This window comes from Leucopleurus acutus, assembly GCF_964270905.1.
Source record: "Leucopleurus acutus genome assembly, chromosome: 6".
Taxonomy (NCBI): domain Eukaryota; kingdom Metazoa; phylum Chordata; class Mammalia; order Artiodactyla; family Delphinidae; genus Leucopleurus; species Leucopleurus acutus.
Window position 1 is genome coordinate 72,542,853 of NC_139149.1, and position 12,432 is coordinate 72,555,284.

At 35.5% G+C, this 12,432-nt stretch overlaps 1 protein-coding gene across 3 annotated transcripts in view; it reads right to left on the minus strand.

Moving 5' to 3' along the window:
- The window catches only part of TFPI (tissue factor pathway inhibitor), a 68,800-nt gene that overhangs the window by 10,758 nt on the left and 45,610 nt on the right, over positions 1-12,432 (minus strand). For 2 of the 3 annotated variants that reach the window (XM_082840645.1, XM_082840644.1), the window contains 2 exons: positions 8,372-8,548; positions 7,595-7,690 (listed from right to left, as the gene is read on the minus strand). In XM_082840645.1, coding sequence (XP_082696771.1) covers positions 7,595-7,690; positions 8,372-8,548 — 273 coding nt within the window. The remainder of the gene's footprint in view (positions 1-7,594; positions 7,691-8,371; positions 8,549-12,432) is intronic. The other variant, XM_082840646.1, reaches the window with a different exon arrangement.

Below are 12,432 nucleotides of genomic sequence, written 5' to 3' on the forward strand. Positions count from 1 at the left end.
CCTCTTATTTATTATTATTAAACTCCCAGTCTGCATGACAAATCCTGTCATATAGAAGGCACTCAATTATTATTGAACTGAATCGAAATTTAGAAACATAACAGATCTGTACCTAAAGTCATAAGATAAAGTTGGAAACACAGGTTTGCAAGTCCTCTGATTAGAAATAAGACCCAAAGACACGAAACAGATATTGGTATTTTATAATTATGTTTGAATTTTACAAGTGCTTTATGTTATTTCAGGTAATCATAGTATTAAGTATATTAAATACAGACACTTCAAATCAAGGTTACATACTTTAGTTGTATTAAAAATTATTACTAATAAAGTGCATACAAATGATACCCCTGATTATTTTATTTTTTCCTGCTTTAAACCTCTGTTGATACTGGATAATCATTGATACCACCATCGTGAAAAATTCAAATATTAATACCTTTGAGCTCTTATTTGTGCTAAACACTGGGTTAAGATAAGTCATTACAATCTTCCCCGAAATTTTATGAGCTATCACTCTTCACATATAACAAATGAGGCACCTGAGGCTGAAAGTTGTGTAATTTTTTTCAAGGCCACAGAGAGAGTCTGCAATAGCAGAACTGGAATTTAAACCACATCTTTCTGCCCATAAAGCCAATGTTCTTAACCACTATGATATGTCTTCTGAAAACTAACTAGAAAATAAAAATAACTGAGCAAATATATTTTAATAATTATCAGGTAAAATGAAAGTTGTCACAACTTATCCTTTATGTTTCATTCTCAAAGTCTCTCTTCTTTGAAGCTCAGATTCAGTATGTCTTAGAAGCTTCTTACCCTCAGTTGTGTGAGTGGAGTTGGAATTTATCAAGTTTGTACAGGAGAAATATACCTAATCAAAACAGGTCATCAAACAAGGAGGCTGAAGACAAGTTTTGGGAGTAACAGTGCTGAGCCAAACGGTATTCAGAGAGCTCAAACATTTGAAGGCGAGAATTATTGAGTTGGCATGTTCAGCCTGGGCAGATTCTAGAAATAGACCAAAGTTCCAGGATTTTATGCCCTCTCTGATCATATTTGCACTGGCCAGTTGGATCCATTTAATAGCATTAAGATGTGATAGAAGACTAGAAACCTCATTCTGCTGTGTCCCTAGGAAAGATAAAGTTGGAATTTTCCTAAAATATACATTTTATATCAATGCTTCTCAAATTCATTCCTGCAAAGATTGTCCAGCATTCAAATAGAAAAAGGGCAAAGGCTTACACGCAACACAGAGTAGCACAGGGTTTTCTAACCTATTCCTATCTCATTCCTAACATGTCCTATAGCAGTCCATACCATATATAGGGATTTTTCCTTTTTGGCAGAAAACATGTGCCATCAAATGAATCAATGAATTAGTATTAGTAATTTGTTAGTTTGCAGTTTGTATTCATTTGTGAATAAGTTTTGATTTATAGTTGTGTAATGGTCACATGCCAAAGAAGTTTATTCCTACCATTTTACTTGTTCATATAAAATTAATGTCATTCAAAGTAATTTGTTTTTCAAAATGGAAGTCTGTGCATTTTCTCTTTTAAAGGTATCCATATATTTAGAAACACTTCTCTGGAGGAATCTTATGACTGGGGCAAAAAATTTATCCTTGTTAAAACCAGAGATGGTCCAGGAAGAAAAGGATTAGCAAAAGTAGTCAGTGGTCACCTAGAGTGACTATAGTCAGATGGCAGCACTCTTGGCAGAGATGAAGTGCTACATTTTTGTTTCTCACCAGATCTCCTGCCAAGAAATAGTAGGTCTGATGAATCCTTACCACAAGTTGTTATCAATTTTTGTAAAGCCAGCTTGAAGGCACCTGATTCACCACGCAGGAATATTTAGATTATGAGGGAAGTTTCTGTGCTTCTTGGTTTGAGAACACAGTATGAAAAACAGGATACTTCTTTGGGACTATGGAAGCGAGTTGTTGATGAGTGAGGTTTTCCAGAATTGTTGACACTGCTTAGTGATTAACTGTGGTATACAGCTAAGTGTGTAACTCTTCAGTTGATGGAGGTTATTTTCTTTCCAAAAAATTTCCATGGTTGTAATAGTCTCCTTTATGTAACCACATCTTCAACAAGAGGCCACATAGGTGACAACATTCTCTTGCAAATCTGTAAATTGACCATATCACTAATGGTGTTTGGTGTCAATCAGGCAATTTCTGAGCATAACACCTCTTCCAGAAGGCTGATAACCAAAATTTTTAAAAAGATGTGTATGTGTGTGTGTGTGTGTGTGTGTGTGTGTGTGTGTGTGTGTGTCTTTTCTACCCATTTTTTTCGCATATCTATGGAATCTGGCCACTAGGTCATACAATGAATACAGTCAGGAGAGACACAGAGTTCCAAGTACCCAAATGGCCTTCAGAATACCATCCAATCATTCTCCCTTGACCTGGAGGCTGCCAGGAAGCAACATGGGACTAGGTCAGGTATACAGATGTTCATTTTCTTAAATAGTAAGTACCAGACTAGGTTGGCAATAGACTTTTGAAGTCTACTCAAAGTTTTTCTTTCCAAAATATCATATAGCTGGTGTAGTTCCAAGACAGCTATTAAGAGTTGATATACAGGGGCTTCCCTGGTGGCGCAGTGGTTCAGAGTCCGCCTGCCGATGCAGGGGACATGTGTTCGTGCCCCGGTCCGGGAGGATCCCACATGCCACAGAGCAGCTGGGCCCGTGAGCTATGGCCACTGAGCCTGCGCGTCCGGAGCCTGTGCTCCGCAACGGGAGAGGCCGCAGCAGTGAGAGGCCCGCGTAGAAAAACAACCAAAAAAACAGTTGATATACAGAAGCAAAAGAAGCTATGAGCAGCAGAAGGATAATCCACTTTTTTCATGAATGAGTCAAGTCCACTCAAAAGGCCCAGTACCAATATGAACACTTGAAAACATTAGTTTTTCTTTGCTAGTTAGATGTTTATCAAAGAGATATATTGAGAGGACTATATTAACTCTATGCATATAAATATTAAAACTTTATTAATAGTATCCTATGAAAGGCATCACATATACCATATAAATATTAAAGAAATACCAAAAAACAATTATTAACATATGCATAAAATGCTATGTAATCTTAAAATGAATATGGATGCATGAATGCAGATGTTCAGAAAGACTTGGTAAGTGTGATCAGCATTCTTCCAACCGTCATTTGTTCTTTCTGTTGTAACTGTGGATTACAAAATTAATAAATAAAAAAATATTAGTCTTCTATCCTGTGCCTAACAGTGGGATAAACACTAGGGGAGGGAGGTCTACAAAATATATAATCCATGGTCTCTTCCTTCAAAAAACTTGTAATCTAGTCAGTGAGGCAGAGCTGACACATCAAGCAATATAAATATTAAATGAATCAAAATAAAAAGCCAGGGGAAGGAGAGAGGAAGAAGTCTTCCTTATGGTGGTAAAAAAGCAGCTTAGATACGATGAGGAAGGCCAGTGAGTTTTAGGTGGGAGAAAGCGGTGGATAACTTGTGTTTAATAATAATGAAGAGAGTGGATAATTTGTGTTTAATGACAATATCTATTCTGAATGGACAAAAAACTTTTTTATTTACAGGATAGTGAGACAAAATCTGGAATAGGTAGACAGCTAACAGATAACAGACAAATTTAAACCAAGTGGATGAGGCTAAATTAACATGGGGAAAAAATGTATCCATTAAGTTAAAAATCTTTTCTATAAAGCAAGAGAAATATGTAAATTTGCTTGACTCTAATATAATGAATGTATCTAAGTAGGCCAGTCATGTCAAAAAAGGTCATATCTTATACATGTTATATATAGCTCTGATTCTCCATCTCCGTCTTTTATGTCTATACATATACACACATATACATAAAATGTTTTACTTGACTTATGCCCGGTATATGACTATATTAATAATATATGTAGTATATCTGAGTTATAGCTGAACTCTGTGCTATCTGTTTATTTATCCTCCTTATCTACCTATCTAATGTCTATAACATCTGGTTTGCCAGAGCTAGTATTAGTTCATGCTTATTTTTTGGTATATCATGTTCCAACATATTGTGCTTTTTAAAAATTGAAATGTTTTAAAATAAAACTATAATATTTATCCACCAAAATGACAAACCCAATTTTCTGTCTATATTTTAAATAAATAAAATTATTTTAGCATTCTCCTTTCATTTCTATTAGCATCCCAGTTTGGTTGACATATGATTGTTGTAATCTAAACATGAAGGATTGATAGTCTGAAGGAAACAGGTTAGACTGAAAATGGAGAAGATGAGAATGGACATTTCATCAGAAAAAGCAATAGAATTTAATGACTGACTAGAACAGAAGTGATCAAAAGAGATTACCAAATGCTCAAGCTGAAATAAATGGAAAAATGGTGGCAGAATTCTGAAAATTTGGAAAGCTGGAAATACTGAAAACTATAAAGAAAATTTTACAAATAAAATTCTTTTGGTTTCAAAGCCCCATGATACTTCTGCATGCCAATATTCTCAATTTGTTTCTAGGAAACACATTTGAACTGTTTAAGTTTCCACATATGTATTTAGTTCTATTGTGAATTCTTTTTTAAAGGTTAATTGTAATTTTTTTACTGTATGTGTACTGAAGCACTTATTTGAATAATTAGAGATTTTATAAGTGGCTGAAATACCACCTTTTCCTGCAAATGGGAATTTACAAAGAGTTGTTTTACAGATGAGAAACTAAGACCTGGGAACTAAGGCTTGTATTGTTCTGAATTACATGGGTAATAATGATAAATCATACTTATGTAGCACTCAATAGGTTATCAGGTACTGTCCTAAGCAAGTTATGTATATTGACTGATTTCACCTCACAATAAAACCTATGAGGTAAGTACTATATTATTAACATCCTCATTTTGCAGTGGAAAAAATAAGGTTCTGAGAGGTTAAGAATTATCTTAAGGTTGCACAGCTAGTAAGTGAAAGAAATGGGATCTGAGACCAAGTCTTCAGGCTCAGAGTCATTTCTCTTATTCAGTATATTTTAGTGCCAATCCCAGCAGGAAAGTCAAGAAGAACCAGTTGTGACAGTCTTTCATTCTGAAGATCTTACACAGAACTGCATACATTTAGAGATACTGCGTTAGAATTATTTCTCTCCCACATGTACTGAGCACATATTTATTGTAACTATGCAGAGATCCTCACAATTCAGGACAAACAATCAAAATCAAATAATTTGCTCTCACTTTTGCACAGGGCCATGCTTACAAAACATTTATAAAAAATCTCTTTAGGGCTTCCCTGGTGGCGCAGTGGTTGAGCGTCCGCCTGCCGATGCAGGGGACACGGGTTCGTGTCCCGGTCCGGGAGGATCCCACGTGCCGTGGAGTGGCTGGGCCCATGAGCCATGGCTGCTGGGCCTGCGTGTCCGGAGCCTGTGCTCCACAACGGGAGAGGCCACAACAGTGAGAGGCCCGCGTACCGCAAAAACAAAACAAAACAAAACAAAAACCTCTTTAAGGAAGAGCAAGTTTCAATATTTGAGGTCACCTATGTAGCCTATTAATATTGAAATATGGAAATGAAAGGAGAAAATTAAACCTCAGTTGTGCTTAATAAGCATTCAAATATCTTGAGTCAAGAGGGTTCACTGGAAAATATATATTCTCATGCTAATTTGCAATATTATGGTTGAGAATAAATAGCAATTTAAAAAAATTACCAAACCATTTCCCAGTAACATTGAACAAAATTTCTAAAATGTTTTTCTATTATCATCAGAAAGAGAAACATTAAAATTATATTTATAAATATTTCACTTAATAACAATAACACAATCTAACTATATTTTTGGAATATTCAAATACCTAAGGATTGTTTTTAATGAAAAGAATTTTAAATGAATGCTATTCTATTTGTATTGTGGGGCATATTCTTATTCCTGTACACTGAATCAAAACCTTAAAGGATTTACATCTTTTCAAAAGAACCTAATATCCATGGAGAACCTTACACATTTGCTAAAATGTTGAACAAGTTTTTACATAAACATAGAACTGTATTTTCTTAAATTATTATAAAATGTATTTATATAATTGCAAGCAGTGACAGATGTAATACTTCACTGCTCTAATTATAAAATCTAAAGACTTGAAGGCATTTTGAATATACTAACTCCCTCTGAAATTTTGCATGCCCTTTATGACACTGCAAGTACTATTGGAACACTATTTGAATGCCTGCAACTTGGGGAATTTAGTCACTGAAGCACTCATTCATTTTTGAAGACCTCACATTAAAAATAAACACTTTACAGAAAGAAATTTATACTTCAGATTTCATTCATTAATTCTGATTCTTAGGCTGGGTTGAGGGAGATAAGGAACCGGGGGGATATGGACAGGGAAGACTGAAATGGAGAAGATTGAGTAAGGCATGTACAGAATTTAATTTTCCTTTCACATGACAGTGTTTCAAGTACTGAGAGTATATATAATGTTCTCTCTTAGATCTCACATCTCCTTACACTTTCCAGTCCTAAGTCTCAGTCCAGTGACTTCTAAGGTATGGCATTCAGGGCTGAAGCAAGTCCACAGACATCATCAGGTCAATGTAGGACTATATTCCTCATTCTAGATAAATCACAGACAACATTTGCAGTCCTTTAAATCCATCTGGGCAGAAGTTTTGCTTGTTTGTTTGTTTTTTGTAAGGAAAGATGCTCAAAGACATTCTGGTTCTGAACCCCATCCAATTCTGACACATTGCTGGGGTAGAGAACCTGTACCCCAGACACTATGTCTCTTTTTACCCTAAGGCTGAAATTTTAATAGCCACAGAACTCTCAACACATGCCACCTTTACGTTTAACACTTATACGGACTGCTTCTAAGCAAAATCTCCAATTTCTGAATAAGCACTTGTGATTTTTTAAATTTAGAAAGAATTACATTCATCCCATTAACTTTCAACTTTTTAGGTTGTTTCTGTCTAGATATTTGTGGTGTCTGGTTATGTTTTCCAGTATTTCCATTATTTTCCCAGCTCTGCATTTTTGTAAGCATATTTCCTGTATGTTTGTTTAAATTTGACAAATATGTTGACAGGACAGAGTCCAGAAAAGTGTTCTGCATACATCCAAAAGAAAATTCTCTCAGAGTGACATAGCCTCACGGATGGTTAGTCACCGAATTCCTAATCTGTCCTGTGACTAACACCAGAGAACTTCTCCAATGCTATGCTCAATTTAAGAACACTTTAGGATGCTTTTGACACACTGCTGCCATTACAATGATGAAGTTGATAATTCCTAGCATTATTTTATAAGATAAATTTGGTGCAGAGTTAAATATCATGTAAAAGTTTTCATGGGGTATGTAATCAAAGGCCTACTACAAAGCATACTTTAAAATAGATTAGGAAAATTATCACTTTTCTGGGACAAAAGGTCTTAAGCAATTTTGAATCTCAGTATTTCAACACACCTATTATTAAATAACAAAAGAAGTATAATTTTCTAAAAAGCATAGTTCTCATATACATTCTATTTCTATTGTTACCATGATAATATTTTTCTGGCAGCAATTAAAAGAGAGTCTTACCGAAGAAGCTGGGTACCTTGGTAGGCTGGGGAGTCAAGGAGTCATTATTCACAGCATCAAGCTGGGTTCTATAATCATCCACCTGGAAATCATTCACTGGAAAAAAAATACAGCCAATTAAAATAGAAGACATTTTCACAAGCTCATAATTGTACACATAAAGCAAAGCACAGAAGTTGTGTTAAGAAAAGTAGATGTCTAGAAATTTTATTCACATTGGTATGTTAAATTAGTGAATCTTTATATATCTTTATATCTCATATATATAAGATATATATATATCTTTATATCTTTATATATGTATCTTATACTATAATATTTCCATGAGTAACTTTGTGGTTCTTTGTCAAAACAAAAAAGGTAACAATTAATGTTTAAGTCACTCCTTTAATTAATTTTAGGCTCAGATAAAACTGACTGATTTTAGGTGGTAGTTTCTAAAGAACTACGTGCTCTCAAATTTTTATAAGCCTAAGGGATTTCAGCAGTCCTACTCTTGTGCCTAAATTGTACTACAGTATTCTCAGAAAGGAAAATTAAATAATGTAACCTAAAAACAATTTCTATGGAAATAATTTCCACTATAAATTTCTTAATTCTCTGTTTCTTAAATAAACTAACATGGTGACTAATTTCTATCAGATTAAGAGTGACTACAGTGGATCTTCATTTGCATGGCTGCAACAAAATCTGGGTAAGCCTGAACATCCTCTAGGATGCCTTATTTTAAAAAGAATGCTATAAAATGAAGTAAAAGGAGATGAGAAATGAACGTACATGTGTCCTCACAGGTGTCCTTGCATTCTTCCAGTGATTCAAAGTTGTTGAGATTGCCAAGGCACCCACCGTACTTGAAGCGTTCACACTGCTTTGACTGATTGTTATAAAAATACCTAGTAATATAACCTCGACAGATTCCAGCATCTTCTTCCAAAAAGCAGAAATCTGGCTTTTCTAGAAATTATAAAAATGTCAGAAAGCAATATTCCTTTTTGTTAATAATTTAATTACGTTAATTAAAAATATAAATGGTTAAGTTGAAATTATTTAAGGAGTAAATATGAAAAGATAAAGATAAAAGGTAAAATATAACTTTATCCACAACTATACTATATCTACTGTGACATTTAGAATAAGGGAGTTACAACTGTTGTCATACATTGTGTCTATTGGAATTTCAAATTCTAAATTTCTCATAGTAAATTAATAGGGCATTAACTATCAGCTCTTTCATGAACTGAGAGAATAAAAGATATTTGGTTTTTTTACCCTTGGTTTGGAAGTCCAAAATATTATGGCAAAAATTTAGTTTAATTATTTTTATTAAGCTTATGTGCAGCAACATTTAGGAAAGATCTACAAATATTTCTTATTTTTCAGGTGTGCAGTCTCATTTAAGTATACCTTGTTGCTTCATTAGAATGGTTTCAATTTTTAAAAAAGGGAGAAGCTTTGAGGGGTATGGAAGCTTTCATGGCTATACTTAGAATTTCCTGAATTCTTATGCTGAAATTAATATCTGTATTAGGTATGACATCCTCCTCCACTGTGTCTCTTATTTTTCTTCCAGGCATTGGAATGACTCCAATAGTGCAGAGGCAGACAGGAAATACATGTTCAGGGATGGGAGAGGCTTTTGAAAAAGTCTAATACATTCTTTGAGAGTGCTCCAAACCAGGCTAAACATAGCTGTCACAAAAGTTGTACCACTCTGATCTACATTACAAGCCTTGTTTACATGCATACTCTGTAAAGAAAAGCAATAAATTATTTTCAAAATTACGATGATTGCAAGATATATTGGGCTTGAATTTTTTAGGGCAAAGTTCCAATTTCCCCATTTCTTTCCCCCTGCAACTATATATTACCATAGCTGCAAAAATGAAGAGTAGCATCTTTTCACATCTTAAAGCATCTTGCATTTATCTCAGGGAAGCAATATTCATGAGTGCTTTATTATAAAAACAGTATGTATTTAATAATGTTAATGATTTCTGCAACAGTAGAAAAACCAATCCCCTATGAAAAAATTGTTTTATTAATTAAAACATCCTATTTTAATATAGAGTAAAATATCTATTTTCTATGACTTCTCAAAGTACCAATTTGAAAGTTATTTTGTTCATTGTTTACTGCCTCTTGTTTCTTAAGGTGAATGTAACTATTATTCCCATGGTTAAGTTTAATATATGGGACAAGGAAAAATCCTACTTCTTTAAATTTTTATAATACACCTTATCTTTGATAAAGGAGGCAAGAATATAGAATGGAGAAAAGACAGCCTCTTCAATAAGTGGTGCAGGGAAAACTGGACAGCTACATGTAAAAGAATGAAATTAGAACACTCCCTAACACCATACACAAACTCAAAATGGACTAAAGACCTAAATGTAAGGCCAGACACTATAAGACTCTTAGAGGAAAACATAGGCAGAACACTCTATGACATAAATCACAACAAGATCCTTTTTGACCCACCTCCTAGAGAAGTGGAAATAAAAACAAAAATAAACAAATGGGATCTAATGAAACTTAAAAGCCTTTGCACAGCAAAGGAAACCATAAACAAGACCAAAAGACAACCCTCAGAATGGGAGAAAATATTTGCAAATGAAGCAACTGACAAAGGATTAATCTCCAAAATATACCAGCAGCTCATGCAGCTCAATATCAAAAAAACAAACAACCCAATCCAAAAATGGGCAGAAGCCCTAAATAGACATTTCTCCAAAAAAGATATACAGATTGCCAACAAACACATGAAAGGAAGCTCAACATCACTAATCATTAGAGAAATGCAAATCAAAACTACAATGAGGTATCACCTCACACTGGTCAGAATGGCCATCATCAAAAAATCTACAAACAATAAATACTGGAGAGGGTGTGGAGAGAAGGGAACCCTCTTGCACTGTTGGTGAGAATGTAAATTGATACAGCCACTATGGAGAACAGTATGGAGCTTCCTTAAAAAACTAAGAATAGAATTACCATATGACCCAGCAATCCCACTACTGGACATATACCCTGAGAAACCATAATTCAAAAAGAGTCATGTACAGCAATGTTCACTGCGCACTATTTACAATAGGCAGGACATGGAAACAACCTAAGTGTCCATCAACAGATGAATGGATAAAGAATATGTGGCACATATATACGATGGAATATTACTCAGCCATAAAAAGGAAAGAGATTGAGTTATTTGTAGTGAGGTGGATGGACCTATAGTCTGTCATACAGAGTGAAGTAAGTCAGAAAGAGAAAAGCAAATACTGTATGCTAACACATATATATGGAATCTATTTTAAAAAATGGTTCTGAAGAACCTAGGGGCAGGACAAGAATAAAGACACAATCATAGAGAATGGACTTGAGGACACAGGGAGGGGGAAGGGTAAGCTGGGACAAAGTGAGAGAGCGGCATGGACTTATATACACTACCAAATGTACAATAGATAGCTAGTGGGAAGCAGCCGCATAGCACAGGGAGATCAGCTCGGTGCTTTGTGACCACCTAGAGGGGTGGGATAAGGAGGGTGAGAGGAAAATGCAAGAGGGAGGAGATATGGGGATGTATGTATACGTATAGCTGATTCACTTTGTGATACAGCAGAAACTAACACAACATTGTAAAGCAATTATACTCCAATAAAGATGTTAAAAAAGTTCAGGTGCACCCCGCCCCCCCCCCCCGCCCCCCGGGCTTCTGACCAAGGCTGTAAATCTGAGGTTCCACACCCCCCTCTTTGGGTTTGATTAATTTGGCTCACGGAACTCCAGAAAGGTTTTCTTACTAGATCACCAGTTTATTACAAAAGGGTATAATTCAGGAACAGCAAGGTGGAGGAGATGCACAGGGCAAGGTATGTGGGAAGGGGCAGAGCTTCCCTCTCCAGGTATCCACTCTTCCCGAATCTCCCCAAGTTCAACAACCCGGAAATTCCCTGACCTCCGTCCTTTTGTGTTTTTATGGAGGCTTCATTACACAGGCATGAATAATTAAATCATTGGCCATTGGTGATTGAACTCAACCTCCAGCCCCTCTCCCCTCTCCGGAGGTGGTGGAGGGGGGATGGGATTGAAAATTTCAACCCTCTAATCAAGGGGTTGGCTCCCCTGACAACCAGCAGTCCCCTCAACTGAGGAGCTGTCCCGGAAGTCACATCATTAACATAACAAAAGATACCTTTAAGGCTCAAGTCAGGAAATTCCAAGGGTTTTTTGAGCTCTGTGCCAGGGACAACAGGAGGAAGACCAACTATATCTTTATTATAAATCACAATATCACAAATAAGAAACATTCAAACAACCCAACAGTAAAATAAGCAATGGATTTAAACAGGTAATTCATGAAGATGTTCAACTTCACTCAGAATTCTAAAAGGAATGCCTATTAGAACCACACCGAGGCCTAGGTGTCTAGGCCAAGAGAGATAAAATCACATGTGCACACAAAAACTTGAACCCTAATGTACCTAGCAACATTATTCCCAAATGCCAAAAGGTGGAAACAACCCAAATGTCTATCATCTGATAAATGGATAAACAAAATGTGGTCTATCCATATAATGGAATATTATCCTGTCATGATAAGGAATGAAGTACTGAGATCTGCTACGACATGGATGAACCTTGACAACATTATGCTGAGTGAAATGAGTCAGACACAGAAATCCATATATTATCCATATATATCTATATATCCATATATTATATGATTTCATTTTTATGAAACATCCAGAATAGGCCAATCTATAGATGCAGAAAGTGGATTAATGGTTGCCTGGGGCTGGGGGAGCCGGAAGAAATGGGGCAGTGTCTGTTAGTGATTACAG